At 38.5% G+C, this 26,310-nt stretch overlaps 1 protein-coding gene across 1 annotated transcript in view; it reads left to right on the forward strand.

Annotated features, from left to right (window-relative positions):
- The window catches only part of CRIM1 (cysteine rich transmembrane BMP regulator 1), a 650,317-nt gene that overhangs the window by 248,849 nt on the left and 375,158 nt on the right, over positions 1–26,310 (forward strand). The window contains exon 3 of the mRNA XM_063443119.1: positions 23,791–24,033. Coding sequence (XP_063299189.1) covers positions 23,791–24,033 — 243 coding nt within the window. The remainder of the gene's footprint in view (positions 1–23,790; positions 24,034–26,310) is intronic.

Genomic DNA, 26,310 nt, shown 5'->3' on the forward strand with positions numbered 1-26,310 from the left:
ATTTTGCCATTTAAACAACCTCAGATCACCGCAAAATAGCTAAACCATTGCACATCAATATATTGAATTAGATTGCATGGAAGCTATTTATATTTTTTGTTCAGCGTACATTCATAGTCTAATAGTACTTTCCCAGTAGGAAGAGTGAAAGGGACAAGCTTCTAAAAAAAAACAAGTAAGGAAAGCCCCAGGAGATATTATTAAAGTGCAAGGATCCAAGCATATTGGTTTATTACTGTCACAGCTGGCCGGCATGTACCATCACCATTGCTATAGTAATAGACCACAACCGTATCCCAGTCAATAGAACTAGTCTCTAACATTATGTACTAATGAAATTTCATTTCAATTTTAATACTGGCTGCCTCAACTTGCATGCCTCAAACTGCTAAATTTGCATTTGACAAGGATAAAAATGTTTTGAACTGGACAAGGGGTATTGAAGTAATATAAATAATAAAAATAATGACATTTGGGAAAATTACTAATTTCAGATTAACTCAAAGCAATTTGTTTTCAATCCATCAATTTGACCTACTTGAATAAATGTCTCCCTCTCAAGCATTGTAAATCTGGCTTACATGTACATTAATAGGTCACATAAAAATGTGTGCTATTAACCTACGTGCCATTAACCTACAATACTCCAGGTGCAAAACTTTAATTTGAAAGTACCGTTTAATTGTACTTTCCTTTTACCACTTAAAGGGAAACTCCAGTGCCAGGAAAACAATCAGTTTTCCTGGCACTGGAGGGTCCCTCTCCCTCCCACCCCCCAATACCCGGTTACTGAAGGGGTAAAAACCCCTTCAGTCACTTACCTGAGGCAGCGACGATGCCCCTTGCCGCTGTATCCTCCTCCGCGACGCTCCTCCCTGTTCTTCCGTCGGCCATGGGCATTACGTCTCCCCATAGGAGCATTGAAAAATAATTTCATTGCTTTCCTATGGGGTTTTGAGCGACGCTGGAGGTCCTCACACAGCGGGAGGACGTCTAGCGACGCTCTAGCACAGGTTTCCTGTGCTAGAAACCAGGAAGTTCCCTCTAGTGGCTGTCTGATAGACAGCCACTAGAGGGGGAGTTAACCCTGCAAGGTAATTATTGCAGTTTATAAAAAACTGCAATAATTACACTTGCAGGGTTAAGAGTAGTGGGAACTGGCACCCAGACCACTCCAATGAGCAGAAGTGGTCTGGGTGCCTAGAGTGTCCATTTAATTATACAAGATTTCAATGCTATCTATCTATTACGTTTTCTTGTAAATGTCCTATTTATAGTTAAATCCCCCTCTTAGAATATTGTAAAACGCTATGGAAACTGTTGGCGCTATATAAATGGTAATAATAATAATTATATATATATATATATATATATATATAACAACATTATATATATTTTTGTAGTGGAACCTAATACAATTTAACATTTTCAAGAAATAATGAATTTAAGTAATTCTGTTGCTCATTATGCATGGATTGGAAAATATGCAATACTATATCGCTAATGCGTCTTGGTATTTGTCACAACGTTTGATTTCTGAACTCTAATTTGAACATAAAAACCATGAACAGATGGTATGAATAAAAGGGAAAACATATTACATGGGTAAATGCTCCTGCTTTATAGTCTTTCTGATATACCTTGCTAAGTGGAACTTGGCTTTAATATACCCAAGACTCATACAGATCTTTAGCAAGGCCTATGAAGCATACATGAAAATGTTCCATTTACAACCTGTTGAAAGTTAAAGACAGACTGCACTCTTTTGATGAGGTATATGAAAGGACTGTATTTACTGTATTTTACTTGCTAGAAGACCTGACCCTTGGATTCCCATCTTGTGCTGCCCCACTGTTACTCTTAAATTTCAAAGGAGATTTTTTAAACCGTATAACACAGGTCAAATTAAAATTCATAAAAACATCAAGTGCATCATTTAGAAGACCTTTTTTTTAACTGCAAACATTTTTTGTCTGTACACCTATTTTTTTTGTTTTGTATGCGGTGCCTATGTGTACAATGAAAAGCGATGCCGTGATTTAAAGAAAAATTATCATAATTTTTTTTTGTCCAGAGTTAAGTCTCATTAATTGTAGTAAAATGGATTTTTGCACCACATCTTTTTTATTGAGGTATGTGCAGTCAGGGCCGCGATCAGAGTGGTACTCCAGTAAATGTGTAAGGGGCCAAGGTTGCAAATTGTTACACCCCCTTCCCAGTTGCCCTCCAAATTTGAGTACTGACACTGAGGCTCTGCATACAGTCTACATCTTAGAGTCTGAGCCCAGCAGGCCACTGTCTCCCTACATTCTCCGACTGCAAAATTGAGTGCTTCCAGGCTTCAGCAGGAGCCGATCCCCGCAATAGTAAACCACCCCAAGCCCAAACCATCTGACATCAGACAGGAAGAGACAAGGTTAAGAAAACCTCCTGTCCTCAGAGTAACCAGTACCAGGTGCTAGAAGGCTACAAATGCCCAGCATGCCATGATTGATGGAGAGTGTGTATGTGTACCAGTGGGTTTGTGTGTGTGTGTGTCAGGGCTTTCTGTATTGAACTTGTGTGTGTTTGCCAATTAGTTTGTCTGTAGTAAGCCTGTAGTGAGTGTGTCAGTGAACTTGCCTGTAGTAATCTTGTGTATGTGGATTTGTGTCTCAGAGCTTGTCTGTAGTGACTGTGTTGTTGTTTGTGTCAGAGCATATCTGTAGTAATCTTCTCTGTGTGTCAGTGAGCTGTCTGTAGTGAGTTTGTGTATGTGCGTGTCTCAATGAGCTTGCCTGTATTGATCTTGTGTGTGTGTGTGTGTGTGTGTCTGCAGCTTGTCTGTAGTGATTGTGTTATGGTTTGTATCAGAGCTTGTCTGCAGTGAGCTTTTGTGTGTCAGAATTATTGTGTGTTTGCCAGTCAGTGAGCTTTTTTTTGTAGTAAGCTTGTTTGTGTTTGCCTATGAGTTTGTCTGTAGTAAGCTTGTGAGGGTGTGCCACTGAATTTTTAGTAAACTTGCATGCAAGTGCCTGTGTTTGTCTGTGTGTGTCAGAGCTTGTCTGTAGTGTGTATGTGTGGGGGAGGAATACATGAAGTTTGTCACAAAACCTAAATACATCTCTGCTCAAAGCTATCCACTATAGTTCAAATTGTAGCAAATTAAAAGCCAAAATGACAACGTGAAGGCTATGTTTAGCTCAATTTTTGCCATTCACATTATACAGTGGGACCTCGGTTTATGAATTTAATGCATTCTCTGGGACGTTTCTTATTGCGAAACATTTGTAAACCGAAACGTGGTTTCCCATGGGAATGCATTGAAAACCAATAAATCCGTTCTGAAGGTCAGAAAAAAGTCAAAATGAGCTGGCATGGAAACCAACCCACAATGCAGAAACCACAATAAAAGGCATGCAAACGACGAAGCTCAGCTCCCTACCTTTTCACAGCTTGAGAAATGCACCAAAAAGTCCCAAAGCAACTGCAAACAATTTCCAGAATGGCTCCAAAACACGATGCAAAAGCTGCTCAAACACCTCCACACTCGATGCCACGTGCTACCCACAGGCTCCAGCATGCAGGGGGCGGTGCAATAAACCTCCCAGGTGCAATGCATCCTGGGGAAACTTGCTTTGTATTGTGAAATAAAATTGTAAACCGAGGCATTATTTTCAATGGATTTTCATTTGTAAATGGAAAATGATGTTAACCGAGGCGTTTGTAAACCAAGGTCCCACTGTACTTCACTACAAATAAGCATTTAGTAAATAAGCTCATTTGTGACACTTTACAGAACTACATCCATACACATTCATGGTGCTGTGTGTGAGTGCCACTCCCAAGATTCCAGCGCCACTCCCAAGATTCCAGCGCCACTCCCAAGATTCCAGTGCCACTCCCAAGATTCCAGTGCCACTCCCAAGATTCCAGTGCCACTCCCAAGATTCCAGTGCCACTCCCAAGATTCCAGTGCCACTCCCAAGATTCCAGTGCCACTCCCAAGATTCCAGTGCCACTCCCAAGATTCCAGCGCCACTCCCAAGATTCCAGCGCCACTCCCAAGATTCCAGCGCCACTCCCAAGATTCCAGTGCCACTCCCAAGATTCCAGTGCCACTCCCAAGATTCCAGTGCCACTCCCAAGATTCCAGCGCCACTCCCAAGATTCCAGCGCCACTCCCAAGATTCCAGCGCCACTCCCAAGATTCCAGCGCCACTCCCAAGATTCCAGCGCCACTCCCAAGATTCCAGTGCCACTCCCAAGATTCCAGTGCCACTCCCAAGATTCCAGCGCCACTCCCAAGATTCCAGCGCCACTCCCAAGATTCCAGTGCCACTCCCAAGATTCCAGTGCCACTCCCAAGATTCCAGTGCCACTCCCAAGATTCCAGTGCCACTCCCAAGATTCCAGCGCCACTCCCAAGATTCCAGCGCCACTCCCAAGATTCCAGTGCCACTCCCAAGATTCCAGTGCCACTCCCAAGATTCCAGTGCCACTCCCAAGATTCCAGCGCCACTCCCAAGATTCCAGCGCCACTCCCAAGATTCCAGCGCCACTCCCAAGATTCCAGCGCCACTCCCAAGATTCCAGCGCCACTCCCAAGATTCCAGCGCCACTCCCAAGATTCCAGTGCCACTCCCAAGATTCCAGTGCCACTCCCAAGATTCCAGCGCCACTCCCAAGATTCCAGCGCCACTCCCAAGATTCCAGCGCCACTCCCAAGATTCCAGTGCCACTCCCAAGATTGAATCCTGGATCCCTCTTGCTCTTCTCCCTGTGGCTCATAGCCATGCTTCCCCTTCCTGATGTGACAGAGTTGGTGGAATGGGGAGGATACCCTTTTGGTAAAATTGGGACAGGTCCAAGTGGCCCAGACTTTTGTAAAGGTCCCCTAAATTTCTGATTTAAACCCTTTTTGCATTAAAAGTTATTATATTCAGAATAGCTGAGTTAGAGAAATAGCTGATTTAGAATTAGTTTTTTCCAATTCAACTTATTGTGTCCTATAGTTTGCAGTTCCCTAGCAAATTGTTGACAATTCATGGATTGGTGAATATTCCTGACAGGTGCTTTCATGGTTATTTTGAGGATTCCTGGGCCTTCTTTACCTCTTATGTCTGTCAATTGTATATTGGCTGTCAATTACATGCTGCCATAAATCTCCACTCTATAATGCACTATGGAATACTTTGGCACTACACACTTAGTTATAAACATCTATATGGGTCATCGTCATAGACCACCTTGTTCTTTAGTATCTTGATCTTACAAATGGTTGTTTCGCTAGCAGATGTATACTTGTTAACCAGATAATTCAAGAAATCAAACAATAGATTTAGCCAACTGTGCTTGTTTACCAGTAGACATCTAAATAGCATGTATAAGAGGAATTAAGTATGATTACAAAAAAATTACATTTTGATAAAAATATAATTGTGTCGAATACCGTATATACTCGTGTATAAGTCGATCTCATGTATAAGTCGAGTGCAGTTTTGTGACCAACAATTGTGAAATATGCTATGCCTCGTGGATAAGTCGAGGGTAAAACTTGGGGCTATGAAATTCTGTGATTTTTATAATTATATACACACACACACTCATACAAACACACACTCTGCATTATATAAACACACTCTGTGTGTTTGTGTGAATGCAGAGTGTGTGTTTGTATGAGTGTGTGTAGTGTGTGGGGGGAGGGCATTTTTATTATTTTTAATTTTATAATTATTTTTTTATTATTTAAAAAAAAAAAAAATGTCCCTGGTGGTCCAGTGGTGTGTACTGTGCAGGAGGGGGGCTGGCATCTTACTTATCTTTGCTGCAGCTCCTGTCAGCTCCCTTCACCTGCGTTCCGGTCAGCTCCCCTGTAAGTCTCGCGGTCTGCGTGCGGCGCGGAGCGTTGCCACGGTAACCTGTGGCAACGCTCTGACGCTGCGGCTCTTGCGAGATTTACAGGGGAGCTGACCAGAACGCAGGAGAAGGGAGCTGCAGGGAAGGTAAGTAAACGCTTCCTGTCAGCCCCCAACAGGACCGCCGGGCTTGTAATGAGCCCGGCGGTCCTGGTCTGTATTATGGCAATGTAAGTTGCCATAATACAGACATTGACTCAAGTATAAGTCGAGTGGGGTTTTTTCAGCACAAAAAATGTGCAGAAAAACTAGACTTATACTCGAGTATATATGGTAATCATTTTGTCATGATGATAGCTATTGTTGTGCCCTAAACCAGTTTATTCATCCTTTCTATTCATGCAAAAATAATTTTTGTTACAAATAATTTGCCTGAAAATAATTTAAATAATAAAAGTTTCACTATTTCTTATCCTTTCCTCTTACCGCATAAAATCATTTATTCTCGCATGTTTCTGGAGAGCATTTATTAGAAACTTAAAGTAACTTTTTACCGTTCCATCTTTAAAAAAAAACCCCAAATCATCATGATCCTCTTCTTTTGTGGATATTGACAGTATGTGAAATGTTCAGCCATCCACGTTCTATAATAATAAATCAAATCATCAATGTACTATTTCTAATGTGTGAGGAGTAACTGTTGGTGTTACATCTACATATAGAAGCTAAAGTTTACAAGCATATCTTGTTAATAGAGGTGCAAGTGTTCTGCCTGCCAAATCTGAACATTAATTAGTTGTTTTTTCTTTTGGTTTGTTTTTTCAAGCGCTTATCTAACAAGCTTTTGAAATTATAAGACCGTGTGTCTGTTTGCCTTGGTTGTTTTGTGTTCACCTGGTCAATCATGATGAATTGAAGTGAAGGTAGGTAGTTGAATACCACTGCGGAATTCTAATTATAATGCAAAAACGACATACATTGTTCTGTTTGGCCCACATCCTAGCAGCTGGCCAGTGATGAAATATTGAGCCATATATCTTCCCATTGCCAAAACCTGCCAGTAAGATCAAGTGAATTCTTGTTTCACTGATAATGTAGAACAGACTTTTTTATTAGGCCCATTTCCCAGAATCATTTTTTTCCATTTAAGTTGTAGTACAAACAGTCACATTTCTCTCTGTATTGTGTCTTTAGTGATTAAAGGCTACTGCCATGTTACACCTTATATCAGCAGTACTGACAGAATACTGGAAAAGGGGTAGATGTTTAAAATGTCCTTGTTTAATCACTCAGCTGTTAATTGCTACTTGGCCAACTTACCCATGTTCCCGTTTATTTTTTTCAGTGCACCCCTTGGGCCATGTTTCCTTATGTATCTTTTTTAATGAAAATTGTGTAATTAGTTTTTTTTTTTTTAAGTTTTACTATAATACAGTAAGACTTCCAATCAAGGTTGCGAAGCAGGGTAATAATAACTCACATTATTTTGTTTTGATCCTTGTAATATATTTATAGGAACAATTGGTTACTGTGTTAATAAAATAAATTCCAAAATCCTACAAGGGAAATTAGTAATATCTAATATCTGAGAGGGCAAATTGGTCTGGAGATGTTTTTTTCCAATGAGGGGATGCAAAAGCACGTTTAGACCATACAAGCAGTGAGCAGCAGTGACGAAGATGGATGTACGTCTGCTTGATTGAAAAAAAAGGGTTTGTGCTGAGAGCACACTAATAACATGGGTAGAAAAAGCAAACCCCAAAACAAGTTAGGCCTTTAAAAAATTGTCATAATCACAATAGATGTAATTGATCAGGGAATACTAAAAAGATGTAATTACCTACATAAATAACATTTTGAAGAGGACATGGTTTTGCTTTGTCATCAACTTGATTCCCCAAAAGATCAATCATATTCAAAAGCTAACTGCTTTATTTACTAGAGTATGACAGTATTTATTTTCTGCCAGAATTCACCAGAATTGCTAACTGGTATAACGTTGATGTGAAGCCAATTCATAAAGTGTTCCATCGGGAGCATGAATACTACATAGGAATCCCTGTACTATTTACCAAGTGCCACTGCGGTTTCACTGTGTCAAAATAGTATTACACTAGCATATGGCCCAAGTGACTTCAAATGGTGGGACAGACTTTGTGCCCATATATCCTAGGTTACTAGGACAGTAAAATATCCTAAAACTCATAACACATGCTTTGTGCTTAGATGATTGTTTAACTCAATCCCAACATTAGGAAGTGTCATTAAGTCCTGAGTGGCATGGGTTTTAATGATGTTAGGGTGTAATGACACGTCCTAACATCGGTGCCGGTGATGCCCCCCACCGATTTCCCACGAAAGTGGACTTATCTCGCAGGATCAGGAGGCAGCCAACCCAGAATAAAATAAAAAAAATAAAAATAGAAACTTTTTTTAAAATAAAATGTAAATCTAAGTGTATTTTGAGATACATTTTGAGAAATATATAGAACTATCAAAATACATGTAGAATTAAAATTTATATGATTTCATTCCAAGCGTATGAAATTATATATATGATTTCATTCTAAATGTATTTATATATTATGTATATTTAATTATAATATTTTACTAATTATATATTGGTGGATCTGCCTGACAACCCAGGCAGAAATATCAGATAATTTAATTAGAAAGCCTGTATAATGTCGATGATATGAAAATGCAAGTTTTGTTTGAAAAATGTAAAATATTTACTTTTGCAAATGATGTGTCATGATGATGATCATTTTCATTCCTGGGCTGCTATACAGTTTCAAAGGCAAACCAATCTAGCAAATTTCAATGTGTATAAACTGAAAGGGGTAAGCCCCAGTTATGACCCTGTAACTTTCCAAAACACCATGAAAACCAGTACACAGGTGGTTGGTGGGTGGGGTCTGTTGTTCTCAGGGGACATCACTGCATTCAAATATGTGTATTTTATTGCAGTATTATAACATTCACAGTTAAAATGCCATGCAGAACTTGGAAAATAACAACATTTCTTTTTTTGAGACTTTATTCATATTAACTTGTGTTCCATATAAAATTATATGATGTGCAATGAATGCCCCATTTTTTTTGTACAAAATTATATATGGGTGTGCTAATATTTGATAGAGTCCAAATGAATCTGGCTTCGTCCTTAATTGCGTTAATTAGCACTATGCATGTGTGCAGTCCTAGGTGGATTTCTGGGAACTTGACAGCAGTTGTAATAACAGTTAATGTTGTCTGATACTTCCTCATACTCTGCAGAACAGTTAAAGGACCACTATAGTGCCAGGAAAACAAACTTGTTTTCCTGGCACTCTAGTGTTAATAGGTCCCCCCCCCCGCCCTCCTCCCGCCGGGCTGAAGTGGGAGAAAGGGGTTAAATTCTTACCTTTCTCCAGTGCCGGGCTCCCTCGGCGCTGGGGACTCAACTCCTCCTTCCGACGTCATCGGCTGAATGCGCATGCACGGCAAGAGCCCCGCGCGCATTCAGCCTCAATGCTTTCCTATGGACGCTAGCGTCTTCTCACTGTGAAAATCACAGTGAGAAGCGCCTCTAGCAGCTGTCAATGAGACAGTCATTAGAGGCTGGATTTACCCTATTGTAAACATAGCAGTTTCTCTGAAACTGCTATGTTTACAGCAGGCAGGGTTAACCCTAGATGGACCTGGCACCCAGACCACTTCATTGAGCTGAAGTGGTCTGGGTGCCTATAGTGGTCCTTTAATGTTGTCTGATACTTCCCCATACTCTGCGGAACAGTAAATGTTGTCTGATGCAACTTGATTTTACACCTCCCCAATCTGGGAAGTATGAACTAAAGCAATTTACATTTAGTTGTGATGTTCTATCTATATAATTGTACTTATTTATAAATTTATATATTTATTTTACTAATACATTTTATTACCACAGGGTGCTCTCTTACTTTATCAGGAGCACCGTCTGTTCCATAACGTAATGTTGATAAACTTTGTAGTAAATCTGGCACTGCAACCGTAGCTGTTTTTCCATTTACTTTCAAGATGAGACTTACCTTTGGTAAGTAATAGATGGCATATGTGAGGTAAAGAGGCAGTTGCACTTTGGAATTCTGAGTGGGAGTTTGGCATCACTGGACCAGACATGAATATTGTTGGAAGCTAAAAAAACAGAAAAAAATTATTATTATTATTGACATCTAAATGTGTATTCCACAGCACTTAAATATTTGGTCAATTTTTCGGATACAATAAACCCTATCCATGTATATTTTGTAAGTTTTATGTGAACGAATGCAAATCGTATAAAAATACGACTTTCCTTCACATGTACAGCCCTCATACAACTACTTAGGTCAGAGTTTTAGTGAAACTAGTTTCTTTACTAAGGTTTTTTTTTTTTTTTTAATATTTTAATTTCGAAGTCTTGGGTTACTTCATTTAAAAATTGCATACATATTCTACATAATGATCACCATTCTGGATCTTGGATGATGGTAATGACCCAAAATTTAGGGATTTTTGTGCCGCCATGATCATTTATATCTGTTGTAACGTTCATGATTGCATTGGTAGTGTTTCTGAATTTGGTCTGTCTTCCTAACAGTATTCTATTTATATCCTACTTTGCTGCTCCTATAAGATTACACTTGATGATTAAGTTACCTTTCTGATGGAGCTATAAAGATCATCTACAGCGAGTATTGGCTTCTGAGATAGGATGTTAACAGCAAACATTACACTAGTGCAAAGAAACTAAAGAACTGTTTGCTTTTCTAAACACTTAAATTATGCTGTGCAATGGGTTAGCTTTCCCTTTGCAAACTGTTTATCTAAGGATCACGGGAGTTTTGGCTAGAGCGTGACAATCTCCAGGAGAGCATCATATTTAAAACTGCAATAGTGAGGCAGTCTTTAAACTAAAATGAATGGCATAATACTGTTTAAATATTTGATCACTGAAGGGTGTGAATCAAGATAAATTGCTGGTATTTAGCATTTAAATTAGCATTACTTACATTTTATTATTTGTGAGTTGTGTTGGTTTCTGTATAATTTACATTTGTAAATACTAATTTGCAGTTAGTCGTACTATGGTGATTTTTAGTTTTATAATATTCCGCCTTGTCTCCTGAAGTCGGGCCCAAATCTAAAAATTGCAATGGATTTTAAAGTTGCAGGGACTCTTACTTCAATTGCTTTGTTCAGCTTCAGGCTGCTTACATAAAGATATAGTCACCTAAACATGCATAACTTTTTTCACCTATTTGCCCAATAGGGAGCTACTAATAGGCTGGGAGTGTCAACTGATGACATACCTCAAACCTATCACCTGTTTACCAGACAGTGCTTCCGTTTTCTGGGTGTTTAAATAACTTTTTTTTAGGAAATCCTATGCCCAATGGGACCAGGTGCAGGTTCTTACTAGATGTGTGACGGAAGTCAGACAATCTAGCATAGCCAGACTTGGCATGCCTGCCAATAGTCCATTTTAGCCACAATGCTTTCCTATGGGGATCTTATTTGACGCTGTACTCCGTAAATCCATAAGATGATGGATTAATCCTGCAGTGTAAACATGTTTTCAGCTGCAGGGTTAAAACTAGGGGGACCTGGTACCCAGACCACTTCGTTGAGCTGAAGTGGTTTGGGTGTCTATAGTGGTCCTTTAATTTAAATGTAAAAGTATGAAGTTTCTCATAAAAAAGGTGATTTATAAAGGTACTTTTCAATGTTTTATATGCTGGTGTAAATTCCACAGAAGTGACAATTCACCTTTAAGAACCTTTTCTCTAGCAGATAATATTGCGCATAAACTAAGCACATAATTAATTCTAATGATATGACACGCTGTCATAAAAAAATGTCAATCTTAAATGGAAGATAAATCCACTAGATAAATATTTGAGGTGAGTGACAGCTGTCTAGCAGAATCTAGGCTAACAGCTAGAAAAATCGCCTGTCTAAAACTTTAATTTTTAAATTCTACTATTTTGGCCAAATTTATGCAAGATGTTTTTTTTTTTTAGTACATTTTTGGTTGCTTAATGTCTTTTTCTAAATGCAGTACTAATGTATTATCTTGTGAACAAACAAGACACATTTTTTGTAATTTCTCTTTAACATAAATTTTAATATTCTAATTTCCCTTTCTGTTTACAGTGCTAGAGAAATAGGTTACGTTTAAATCTGTTTTCTGTCATTGAATGAGTAAATCCCATATGATTTCTGGTTTGTTTTTAAGGGAGCTCGCGACTTAATGCAGATTACTGTTTTAGCGTTTGAGCTATGCTTTCACGGCATATAGTCTATTTATGCAGAAGTTAAACTTCTCTGCTGTTTTGTGAAAAAAAAATGCATAGTTTAGAAACTTAATGCTATACAGCTACATGTTTCTCATATTTTGTTTTTCAAGCTTTAAAAGCAAATGCAGTTCAGCATAGAAAAAATGAATTAGCATGGCACAGGGTACTCTGCAACTCATTGGGATTTCGAATGCATTGCTTGACAGTAAGCCACTGAATACACAAGTATGAACAGTTTTGAATTCATATTTGATTATGTCCCTGATCTATGATGTTCTCCTGTTTCCAACTCATTTGCTGCTCATTTCAAAAAGCATTAGTGAAAAGGTTCAGTGAAGTTACCCCAAGCCTTCTGTGTTCACCTAACAAAACAGCAGTGCTATCTGTGTTTATGGCTCATTTTCCCGAGTAGATTACTTATTTTTTGTTATGAAGTTAGCGTTTCTATTTGGGAAACATTTGTTTAATGAGAATATAAAGTACAGCAAAATTGAACAAGTGTCTTGTGTGGATAAACAGGAATTGTTCTGCACTGTGTTTTGGAGTTTATGCAAAAATGGAATCAAAGCAATTTTGAACACATACCAAACACATGAACTATTAAGAGTGCACATTGTCTGAAGTATGGCACAAGTAACACTAATGATTTGTGGCACTAACTCATATTTTCAAATGTAGACTTGAGAGCAGATTCTTAAGGCAAACCATGTGCTATTTTGGGGTAATGATGCTAAATGTTGGAACTTCAATTCAAGTATCCAAAAATGTTGTGGTGCAAAATAAGCCTGAAACCAGTTTTAAAAATGTATTAAAACATTCATATTTTGTATGGAAGGCTAATGTCCAGAGGTTCCAGTTAATAATGCATGATGATAATTTATCATATATGTACTGGGCTGTTGTCAATACATAAATACATATATGTATTGACAACAGTCCAGTCACAAGCCCTGCAGTGTGCATGGCTTAGCTCATTGGCTGAGAGGGATCACCTGACACACCCTATTAATGTTCATTTAAACATAATATAGCATTCACTGATAGCCAATTGACCAATTCATTATGCATTTTTAACCACACTGGGTACATGTTACCACATTTCACTTATTTTATTAAATTAACTATACTGTTTACACTTCATTTAAACATCATTGTGGGTTATAGCTCTATTTTAAACACTGTGGGGAACTAATGAAAGTTTGGTATGAGAGAAAAGCTTTCTTCCTAGTCAATATACACATTTAAAATGTGTTACTTTGACTTGTGCAAACATAAATCATTGCTTACAGTGAAACAATACCTTGAATACATTATATTATGCAGAATTAAGGAATAGACATGTACGATTTGGTTTGTTACGAATGTACTTTCGTACATTTTTCATGCCATTCGGATGCTTACGAATGTCTGAAGTCCTGAAGCGCCAAAGTGACGAAGTTTGGTAGTTCGGAAGTGCCGAAGTGATTCGGATTTCTGAAAAGTGGCAAAACGAGAGAGGGAGGGAAAATTACGTGAATGATGACAGGAATCTTGACCAATAAGCTTATTCCTTTTGTGCAATGACATCATATCCTGCATGCGTCACATCACAGCTGCCAGCGGACCCAAAGATGGCAAATCCATACAGGTGCAAATATATATGTGTGCGTGTGTATATATATATATATATATATATTTATAGGAATTCTACTAATGTGGCCTAATTTGTGCAGGGTGGCTTTTTTAAGTACATATTATGTTTGTTTTTTTGTTTTTTGTAAATACATTATTTATTTATAAAATATTTTACCAGGAAAGATACATTGAGATTTCTCTTGTTTTCAAGTATGTCCTGGGTCCACAAATCATTGCATTGTTACAGTTGGTGTACAATAAAATACAAATACAATATTAATATACAATATATACAAAATTTAACATAGAACAGGTAGGAAATATATAATCAACAATGACAGGTACATTCTGTTTTCAAGTATGTAGAGAGGGATCTCTTAAAGGACTTTAAGCTTAGGGAAGATTTTAATTTGTGCGGGAGGACGTTCCACAAATGCGGTGCTCTGTAGGAGAAGGAGGATCGGGCTGCTTTCTTTTTATATTGAGGTAGACTAAGTAAAGTGTTGGTACTGGATCGGAGGTTATAGGAAGTGGGAACAGCCGGGGAAAGCATTGCGTTCAGGTAGGGTGGGAGTTTCCCCGAAAAGCTCTTAAACACAAGGCTGGAAAGATGAAGGGTGCGTCTGGATTCCAGCAACAGCCAGTTTAGTTCTTTTAGCATGTCACAATGGTGGGTCCTGTAATTACATTGTAGCACAAATCGGCAGAACGAGTTATACAATGTGTTGAGTTTATTAATGTGGGATTGCGATGCAGATGCATATACTACATCCCCATAATCAATGATTGGCATCAGCATTTGCTGTACAATCTTTTCCTTTACTGAAGGGCTTAGGCAGGATTTGTTTCTGTACAGGGCACCTAGTTTTGGATAAAGTTTAGATGCAAGCTTTTCTATGTGCAGGCCAAAAGATAGATTGGGGTCTAACATCATACCCAAGTATTTGAAAGAGTGGACTGCGGTCAGTGTGCCATTTGAAATTGTTTTGATGGATAGGTGGGAATTGTGTAATTTGTGTAATTTAGGTACTGTTCCAAAGACCATTGTGATGGTTTTGTCAGTGTTCAGGAAGAGTTTGTTTTTTGCGATCCACTTTTCTATCTCTGTAAACTGGTCTTGGAGCACAGCCTCAAGCTGCGGTAGATCACTAATTTATTATCAACAAGTGCAGATATATATATATATATATATATATATGTGTGTGTTTGTGTATAATATACATATTGCTTTAGGTCAGGGCTGTCCAACCTGCACCCCCCCCCCCCCCCCAGTATTGCAAAGGAATGTACCCACTCCATTGCGCCAATGCAATTGAGTCATTTACATGATATGCTCTTGCTGTGCCAAGACAGGAAGACATACACAACAGATATTCCAAGTCTATAGATGTACTCATTGACATTTAAACTTCACATTGCTTGACAGCTAAACTTAACACAGCCACATATGAATTGAATACCCATAGGTGATTAGCCAGTGATGTTTCACCATATATGGACTGCATCGTCAATGTGGAACCAGGCTTAAATTTATAGCAGTGCCGAATGTTTCTATCTCTGGATTACAGTATCTTTCGGGAAGAAATTGTTCCGCCTATTTGCCAAACCAATGTTAAAACTGATTCACCTTCTCCTGAAAAAGTACATCCCTTTTTATCATGAACAAATACAATGGAAATAAATGACTTTAAATACGTGGAAAAATAAGAAAAATCTATCGTTGCCAATTTACAGCTTTATTGTTCCTAAGTGATTAAGAAAAGTGATCTATTTATCTTTATGCAGTGAGTCCTTTACTGGAATCTGACTAGCTGCTAGTGTCAGTCTCTTAGATCTTAGAAGGGCAGGAGAACTCCAGGGAGCCTTGTCTTCTAAGGATTTTTTTTAATTTCTGAGGTGTGCGTCTTAGTTGCAGATATTGCTGACTTACGTTTGTTTTGCCTGAAGGGCAAAACATGCCCATGTTGAACTTACGAACCTGTGAAGTACTTTCTATTAGCATATATATTGCTATGATCATCATTATTAATATTAATGACTTCAGGTATCATTGTTTGCACATGTCAGCTTAATTGCAGGTTCACAGAATGCCACTGCCAGGCTGCTTGCCATAAATGAAAAGATTTTTTTTTTTTTTTGTGCAAGGTCTCGTAAAATGACCGGTTTTGTGTCCTTAATCCTTAATACCTTTTATACTGACCAAAGAAAATCAGCTTGAAACTGGCTATGTCTTAGACGTACATTTAAAAAAAATTAAATAAAAAAGAAAATCCATTGCATATTGCAGCTTGATGTTCACATCTTTGAGAGTCCTATAGTATTAGATTTATCAAGCTAGTATTAAAAGTTACTGAAATCATTGTCTGATGTCACAAATTCATCTTTTTGGCTTCATTTATAAGTTATTTTTGCTAAATAAAATATTTATTTATTTGAATGATGAGATGCATAGCTGGTATATAAAATTTGTAAATAAGATTTTTGTTTAAATTACTGTTTAGGTGCACCAGTTGTCTATACTATCCAGAGCATAGCAAGCTGCTATGTAAAAGAATTACTGTAGAGTACTCAGTATGCCTATGGTTGTTAAAATGCATATATGAATTGTAGCCTCCTAGCATTTTGGATAGTGCCATTTTCAGACAATCTGTAGAGATGCAGAATCTCAGGAAGGAACTCTCACAACATATTTGTTTCTCTGCAGTGTTAAAGCTAGTGCTGGTAGAATGAGGAAGATAAATGAGCTATATGGTCTGTTTTGTTTTGCATTGTTTAGTTGCACATCTATAAAGAAGTTGTTGGGACTTAATAAAGTGAAGAGTAACATTTTCTTAAACTTTGGCTTCTGGAATACGAACTAAAGTTAAAAAAACATCCTAAAATCAACATACATTTTTGGTGTGCTGCGTAAGAGCAAGCTGTAGTATAGAGTATACCTATAGGTCGGAGGTGTCCCATAAGGATATATTCCTGCTTTGTATGTTAACATGGATGACTGCTCTCAACCTAGGCAGCATATTTACTGCCAACCTCAAGTTATAGAGTTAACTCAAAATGCTACACCTTCTTTTCAGTATTATTTTCTTAGATAAGGTGTCATGTCATTATTGCAGCTATCAATGTGCAGGACATGTTGTCACAATCACTGTATTGTTGCCCATAGGCTAGTGTGCATGCTAACACAGTGCCCCCCAACCCAGCCTGGTCTTGGCTAGAGTAAGATGCCATGTATGGTAATCAATGTATAGTTAATCCTGATTCTATTAAAGGCTTAATTCATTGAGGCAATTGTGTATGCTGTGTGTTTAGTTTTATTTTTCCTTAAACATAGAAACATAGAATGTGACGGCAGATAAGAACCATTCGGCCCATCTAGTCTGCCCAATTTTCTAAATACTCTCATTTATGCACTGCTACTTAATTGTAACATAGATTTCTGTCAATGGTAAGAATTTCAGACTCTGAGCCATAACTTACCCTTGGTATATATGAGCAGTCAGTGTACGAATACCTCAAGAATTCTGCAGTACCAAGAATGGATAAAGGATGATAAGGACAGGGGAGATTCTTGGGCCTATAACTTGCTGTGATGTTCGCAGAACCTTCCATTTCAAGCTGCTGCTGAAAATCTAACTTCACATGCTTATTTATAGTCTGGAAACACTAAATAAGCATAACTTATCTTTTTGACAAACGATGTGAACAGAATTACTTTGAAAAAAAATATATAGCCAAAGCACAAATTACAAGTGGCTGTAAATCGGACAGTTGAAGATGGAAAGTGTAGATGGATTGTAATTAACCTCCAAAGCTTTTTCCTTCTGAAATATTAAAGCTGAAAATGCAATTTTGCGTTGTACAAAAAAAAAAAGTGAATTTGATGTATGGAGTCTTAGATCTCACTTTAGTCTTAGATAGTTTTCCCAATTCCCTGAATTGTCACCGTTTGCAGTGCACTATATTTTCATCATCGGTGGTGTATTGGTGGAGCATAGGCATGTACTGTATTAGGTGTTAAAACAAATTGTTACCAAATGTTGGAAAGTATACATTCTTTATACATCAGTTTTCGGAAAAAAAACTGTTCTTGGCAGATATCTACATTTTTGTTTACCTTGCATAGGATTGTATGGGCGGTATTTGGAAGTGGCTGTTTTTAAAAGCACTCCTCATTTATGATAAATTAGACGTATGTGCTTGCACCAAAAAAATATCTCTCCACTTAGATCAAGTAAATCTGGATGGTTGCCAGTGAAACATTTATAAAACAAAGATGAATGAACTGTTTTTGTTTCAAACCCATAAACAAGAAACTACATTAATATTACTGGATTTGGGCAGCATGTGTACATCATCTATCATGATGTAGGATCATGCACGGAAGTGCAGATTAAAAGGTTACACCAAGTATCATAACCACTTCAGCCTACTGTTGTGGTTATGGTGCCAGGAATACCCTGGCACTATCCTTGGTTAGGTGGGCTAAAATATTTTGCAATGGCTTGCCACTTACCTGTGTGTTACCAGGTGCTAAGCCTCTGAGAATGTCAGTTGAGCCACATCTGACTTCTGCAAAACTGCATCTGTCGGATTCTGATAATGCCATGAATTTGTTGGATGAGAGCGTTAATTCAGTACTCTCAGACAGTGAATGTACATAGAATATGATACAAATTAACATTAGCCAGCCCGGGGTCTAATGAAACCTGTTGGAGGTAAAATTACACCTATAGCAGCAACATTTACAGTATGTACAAAGTTCATGACTGAAATGCTGCACCGATGGGGTCCTTACACCATGACCACATCAGAACACTGACATGTTGGTGATGCTTAAATGAACACTACAGCATTAGGAATATAAATGGATAATCATTATGCTAAAGTTTCCTAGTCATTGTCTAAGTGACCCCCCTGCAAGTGTTAAAGGATATTTAATCTCTATGATCTCAGCCAATCCAATGATTTTCTGTAGGAAAGCATTGTAAGGCTTGTGTTCATGTACAGCTAAACACTTTGAAAGGTTTTGCGCATCTTGATATGGGTTGGCTTCTTTAACAAAAAGGTACTGGGTACACCACCAAAAAGATTGTCTGTCATATTTACAGAATCAAAGGTCCTATTGTGATGGGATTTCAGCTAGGCCCAAAATTTAGTAGGTCTAAAATCTCCATGTGGCATATACAAGTACAGGTATCTGTTAGTTATGTGCAGCTAAGATACTGTCATCAATGTACTGAGCATGTGCTGAATTTGAAAAACCACATTCCCCTAGTGCCATACTGCCTATTCATATAAGGTAATGCTGTAAATACTGTTTGTTGATTGGTGTAAGGGTACAGATGGCGGATGAATAGCTTACAAAAAGCCTGTACTCAATGTGCTCAGGGCTCAGACATTTTTGACATTAGTTTAGCTGAGACCCGATCGGTGACAATAAAGACCTTTGCTTTCTGAACTGACCTGTGTCTGGACTCTCTGTGTGTGGCTTATTCAGAGTTCCCCTATAACATTTCTGTTGCTTATTGGCTGGGAAGTCATCGCAGAGGCCGTTAAGACGGTGATATTTTATCCACGGCAACACCCCTAAACCGATACTGCGTGGACTTCCTTTCGTCTCGGCGCTACTGGGCCTTCTTCGTCAAGGAGACAATCGGCTTCTGCGCAGTGGGTATTGGGGTGTCCCGTCGATGAATTCCGATCCCGGGTCCAGGAACTGAATCCAATCCCGGGTCCTGGAACTGAAGGTAAACCCATTAGGAGGGGTTAAATCTGTATCTGGTATCTGACCTTTCCCAATTGGAAAGAAGAGGGGGCTGATCACCTCCTGAAGCTAAACGCTCTGTAGCTAGCCCGTTTAGCATAGGGTCTGTTTGTCCGGCTGAATTCTGGTGTGTATATGTTGAGTTTTCGGTTTCTGGACTAGTTGAACTCTGTTGTAAATTACGTTCACTAGATCACAGAGTCTGGAGTGAGTAAATTAGCTGCATTTTGTTGTAAATTCTGTTCGCTAGATCTCGAAGTATGTTCTGAATCTGGTTTTTGGACTAGTTGAACTCTTGTAAAATCAGTTCACTAGATCTCGAAGTGTGGAGCTATTTGATTAACTGAACTCCGGTATAAGCCCTGTTCAGTTTAGAATGTAGTCTCCAAAAGTACTGTTTAGTTCAATTCTTATGTAAATATTGTTTAGCTAAATTCTGACCTATAAACTTAACGTTTGGCTAACTACTGATATATAGGGGTTAGAAGGCAATTAAAGTGTATTGTTTGGTTAGATGTTAATGTATATATTGTCTAACCAAATCTTGATTTATTATGTTTAGATTTTGTTAAAATTCTATTGTACATATTGTTTAATGATACGGATTATAGTCAATGTATGCTGAGTAGTTGGGTGGCTTAGACATTGATTATTTGTATAGATAATTGCAAGACTTTGTGGGGATTTTGATTTTGTTCTGTATGTGTGGGACGTCATTAATGTTGTGAAACGTGTGAGGATCCTGTGTGTGTGTGTACGCGTGTGACCCTGAATCTGATCTCCCCTTACCAACCCTCTACTCTTCCTCCCGAGCTAAAACTGGTGTAGCTGGTGTTTACACTTCCCATGCCCCATTGTCTCCACCTACTCACTCACTTACCTCAGATACCAGCTTATCTGTCCTGGACACACCTATTCCTGTGCCTACCCCCACTGGTTCTTTGTACCCTGAACTGACACCCTTTTTGGTAGAAGTGTATTTTAGCATATTTTATTATTGTTCAATTTTATTATTAACAGTCAAAATTGTGAGAAGAATTCTTAAAGGGACACTATCGTCACCAGTGCAACTACATGTATTCCTGACCCTATAGTGTTAACACGACCATCTAGCCCCCCTGGGCCCTCATGCCTCCATAAATATAGTAAAAATCTTACTGTATTCAAGCCAGAAGCTGTAAATCTGCATGCTGTTAGACTCAGGAAAAACAAGCAGTCTGCTGACATGTGATAGCCTGATCCAATCACAGTGCTTCCCCATAGGATTGGCTGAGACTGACAAGGAGGCAGATCAGGGGCAGAGCCAGCATGATTCAAACACAGCCCTGGCCAATCAGCATCTCCTCATAGAGATGAATTGAATCAATGAATCTCTATGAGTAAAGTTCAGTGTCTGCATGCAGTGGGAGGAGATACTGAATCACAGGATGCTCGTGCACAGCAGATCTGAGTGGATGGAGGCATATTATGCCTTCATCAACTCAGAAGTCCCTCTGGTTCACTCTGAGTGATTGCAACTGGTTCCTAGCTTTTAATGTAAACACTGTATTTTCTCAGAATGAGAAAGGCTTCAGGGAGCTATAATTCTCACCTGAACAACCTCATTAAGCTGAAGTTGTTCAGGTGACTATAGTGTCCCTTTAACAGTAACTGAGTCCATTAAACCAGATAATTCTCAGCAATGACATAACACCTATCCACTGACAATACCATAGTACCATAACCACTAATGGTAGCATAACAACTGGCAATACCGTATCCACTGTTGTACCATAACCACTGACCGCACCTAACTACTGAGCCCTATGGGCCTTCAGTAACCGTAACTGAGTCTAAAATACACCTGGATCAAATGGTCAATGGTATAAAATGATGGAATATACTTGTACACATTTTAAAAAAAATATTTTTACTAGACAGGCACCTCCCAGCCTTGTCCGAGATATCCCCCTTACTAAATTACAAACTGATTTATTTGCCTTCCTCTACCCACCTGACGACCCCCAACTGGAACTTGTTAGACTACAATATACTGCAAATGTCCGTAGTCTGATTTTTAACACGTAGGACTACAGGTACCCTCCAACCTGGCATTTACAGAGGCCCCTCTGACTTACTCCTGGCCCAATACACATTGATGGCAATGGCCAGTTGCAATTGGGAGACCCTGTATTTGTATACGTTCCCTTTACAACTACCGATCTGTTTATTTGGAAGACCCATAACACCTCATATACGGACAAACCATAAGCTATGACTGACTTTGTTACATCAGTTATTCAGACCCATAACCCTACATGGGCCGAATGTCAGCAGTTCCTATTGACTTTATTCAGTTCCGAGGAAAGGACCCATATTAATCAAGTGGCCCTTAACCCCTTAAGGACACATGACGTGTGTGACATGTCATGATTCCCTTTTATTCCAGAAGTTTGGTCCTTAAGGGGTTAAAGCTCTTGAGGAAACTGCCCGTACCCAGAACCAAGCGAACCTGGCGGCTTGAGCTGCAAGCTGAAGTATTATAAAAAACTGATGAATCTCCCAGTGCCTTTTATGAGAGACTGCTTGAATCATACAGACTTTATACCCCTTTTTAATCCTGAAACCCTTTAAAATTCTTGTATGATTAATTCGGCATTCGGCAGCCGGGCCCAGAGTGACATTAAAAGGAAATTGCAAAAGTTAGAGGGATTTGTAGGGATTTCAATAACACAGCTAATGGGAGTCGCAAACAGGGTCTATATGAATAGGGAAGCTGAAACGCAGCGTGAGGAGGAATGCAGGATGAAAAGGAAGGTGGATATGTTGGCTGTAGCGATTACAGTAGTGGGCAGGCGAGGAAAAGGTGAGATTAGGAATGACAGACCACAGTTAGGTAGAAATAGGTGTACCTATTGTAGAGAGGAAGAACGACTGCCCACAGAGGGACTATAAAGCAAGTTATAGACAAGATGAGAGAAGTGGACGAGGTGGCTATAGAGGAAGAGGAAGTCTTGGAGGGAGCGGCAGTAGTAACAGAGGAGACGTCCATGACAGTAGATACTATCCCCCTACTCAGAGACCATATAAGGTAATGCTGCAAATACTGTTTGATTGTTGTAAGGGTACAGATGGGGGATGAATAGCTTATAAAAAGCTTGTACTCAATGTGCTCAGGGCTCAGACATCTTGGACATGAGTTCAGCTGAGACCCGACCGGTGAGAATAAAGACCTTTGATTCCTGAACTGACCTGTGTCCGGACTCTCTGTGCATGGCTTCTTCAGTGTTATCACCAATTGCAGTCAAGTAGAAGTCTAATGATTGATATCTTATGTCTGATTCCATTCTATATATAAAATGTGCAATTTGGCAACTGATGTGATAGTGGATAATGTAAAATTATAACTTTGCTGAAAACAAAAGGTTTTCTGATATTCATTGATTTATAAGATACATAGTGTTCTATAAGTATCCAAATATATTTGTATGATAACGGACTGATTTTAATCTTGTTAGGACATGGTTAAATTACTAGGAAAAACTGGTTCCTGTGTATATTTGGAACCCAGAACAGATTTATTTTGCTATTCTGCTATAGGTGCCCCTTTGGGGTGACCATAGAAAGCAAACATCGGAGGAGAGTCTCTGGAATCAGTTTAAGCCGTCAGTATTGCAGTTAACATGCTTGTCTCCCATGTTTAATTTAGTGGAGGACCCACTGACATTGGGATCTGTGATGTATAGGTTGGCTTAACACAATATGGCCATAACTGAATTTCCCTATTTGTTTGCTAATATAAGTGATTTAAGTAGATTTGCAAAATTAAAATTGTATGTTTGTGTGTGTGTCTGTGCGCGAGCTGTCTTTAATTTGCATCCTGTCACATTACCAGTGAGGCAAATATATTATATGGATACATTGATGCAATGTAAATATACTTAGATATTTAGGAGAATATATTTTAAATTGTTATTTAATTATTAATTTATGATGTTAATTGATTCCTCTTGAGAAGTGTAAATCTTCATGTTACAAAGATAAAGTGAGGTTAGAGTGACCTCATTAATCGAATAATTAATTAAACTAATCATTGCTAAAACAAAATTGTGCATTTAATTCCACAATTTATACATAGCTAAATTGTACTTTTTTAATGGTTCTTAAAACATCTGTGGCTAATTACAGTTTCTGACAGGTTCCTAAATTTCATATAAAATGCATTCATTTTGCATATAATTGATTTAAATTCTCACCATGGCGTAAAGACATCTTGGGGTTTTTTTTCTTGCAGAAGAGAAACCGGATTGTTCGGCAGCACGTTGTGAGGTGCAGTTCTCGCCTCGATGTGCAGAAGACTCCATCCTCATTGAAGGCTATGCTCCACCTGGAGATTGTTGTCCACTACCAAGTCGGTGTGTATGCAATCCAGCAGGATGCCTAAGGAAAGTTTGCCAACCTGGCTACCTAAACATTCTTGTGTCCAAGGCATCTGGCAAGCCAGGAGAATGTTGTGACCATTATGAATGCAAACCAGGTAATGTACTAGATGTATCTAAATATATGGCAAGTTGGAATTTTTTAAACTAAACATTTGTTATAGGAACAGTGAGTGGTACTATGATAACCATCTGCATTCAGTTGTCCTCCTCTGATGTCAGATGCCAGTTGTATGCAGATGCAGGAGTAAATCTGCTCCTGTGTTTGATTTTATGAGTTTATGAAGTTCCTTATTTCAGAAACTAGTTTATAACGCACACTTTGTGAGTTAGATGGCGTGGCCATTACCTATCTAGAAGCATTCTTTTAGAGCTGAGTCTAAATATACATACCTTCAGTAATGCCAGTGACCTTGTGCCTACTCCCACTTAGGTATAAATTACCAGGTTTTGAGAGGTTAGTTTTTGGGATCCAGATTGGTCTGCAGGAAAATGGCCTACCTATCAGACTTTTACATGCCTGTTGTAGATGTACATATATATTCAACAACTTACTTGTCTAATATACATCATATATACACTTTTTTGTGATATATATTTTTGTTGCCGTATTTTTAGCACTTTACCTTTTAGTAAGCAATATGCAAGTTAGCGAAGCTAAACAGCCGTTTTAAAGGAACACTATAGTTACCAGAACAACTACAGCTTATTGTATTTGTTCTGGTGAATAGAATCATTCCCTTCAGGCTTTTTGCTGTAAACACTGTCTTTTCTGAGAAAATGCAGTGTTTACATTACAGCCTAGTGATAACTCCCCTGGCCACTCCTTAGATGGCTACTAGAGGTGCTTCCTGGGGCAGTGCTGCACACTGTGCAGTACTGCTATTCAGTGTCTCCACCCTCTGCATGCAGACACTGAACTTTCGTCATGCATTGATTTAATTCATTTCTATACGGAGATGTTGATTGGCCAGAGCTGTGTTTGACTTGTGCTGGCTCTACCCCTGATTTGCCTCTTTGAAACCCAATGCTTTTGCTATGGGAAAGCATTGTGATTGGCTCACAGAATCACTTCTGATTATGTCAGCTGAAACCAGGCAGATCAGGGACAGAGGCAGATTTTACTATATTTAGCGAGGCAAGAAGCCAGGGGGCTAGATAGTGGTTTTAATGCTATAGGGTCCTGAATGCATGTTTGTGTTCCTGACCCTATAGTGTTCCTTTAAATAAAAAAAACAGTGCAAAGCTAACACGTGAGAACATATCCAATAACCAAGTAAAAGAAGCTTTACTTTTTGAGCCCCATAACACTGCGTATAAAAATGTGGTAGAAAATCCTACAGCTTATTTCAACACAAAAAAAAGGGATGGGTGATCACTGTATAATTCAATTAAAACATAATCTGTATTAAAATATAACTACGAAAATTCAAAGTATATCAGTGAGAGTGTTTTAGATACAAACACACTATGTTTTAAAACAACTCTTCTAATGGGGGAAGGGAGACTCAATGTACCAGTCGGTGTATTTGTTTAAAATGTCATTTTTATTCCTATGAATACCATATAGCATTGATAAGAGACAGAAGTGGGAGAGAGAAAGTCAGTCACCGAGAAACCCCTGAAGCTAAATGCTAAATAGCTGCAGCAAGAAAGTAACTAATGTTACTGAAATGCTATAAATGTAACAACTAAGTATGCCTACTCGGATAAAAAGTTGCTTCTACCAACACACAATTGTCAGTATATCTACCAACACACAATTGTCAGTATATCTATCAAGGTAGGCAGAGATCTATTTATATAGTAAACTAAATATCCAGCTCTCCTATCCACTTAGAGTATGCTAAGAATAATCACTTATGTGGTCAATAGGAATGTCTGCTAAGCTTGTTATATAGAGAGCATATTAAAGTGACGTTATCAAAGATAGACCAATAAAGTAAGGTTAACTGAGATAGTTAATATAGTTTTTGCACAGACATTGTTGTTTTCTTCTGTTGGGCTGATCAGAATCTACAAGAGTTCTGTCTCTATTTAAGCAAGATTAAGGCTCAATTTAAAGGGATTTATTAGCACCATAACTGTTTTAACTCATTGAAGTTCACGCATTCATCTATCACAGTGCCACAGTGCATTCAGCCTATCACAGTGCCACTGTAGGTATGAATAAGTATGAATACAAGGAAGACTGTAAACTTGTCTTGGCCATACCTTCAGTGTGGGCGGGGCTATGGAAAGCCAGGGACTTTTATTTATTTCTTGAAAATGGTTTAACACTGAATGGAGGGACAATGTCCAGGCACTATAACCAAGTCAATGAGATGAAATGGTTATAGTGACTGCAGCATCCCTTTAATGTCCGTTTTGTGGAG

The sequence above is a fragment of the Pelobates fuscus genome, chromosome 2 (genome assembly GCF_036172605.1).
Source record: "Pelobates fuscus isolate aPelFus1 chromosome 2, aPelFus1.pri, whole genome shotgun sequence".
Lineage (NCBI taxonomy): Eukaryota > Metazoa > Chordata > Amphibia > Anura > Pelobatidae > Pelobates > Pelobates fuscus.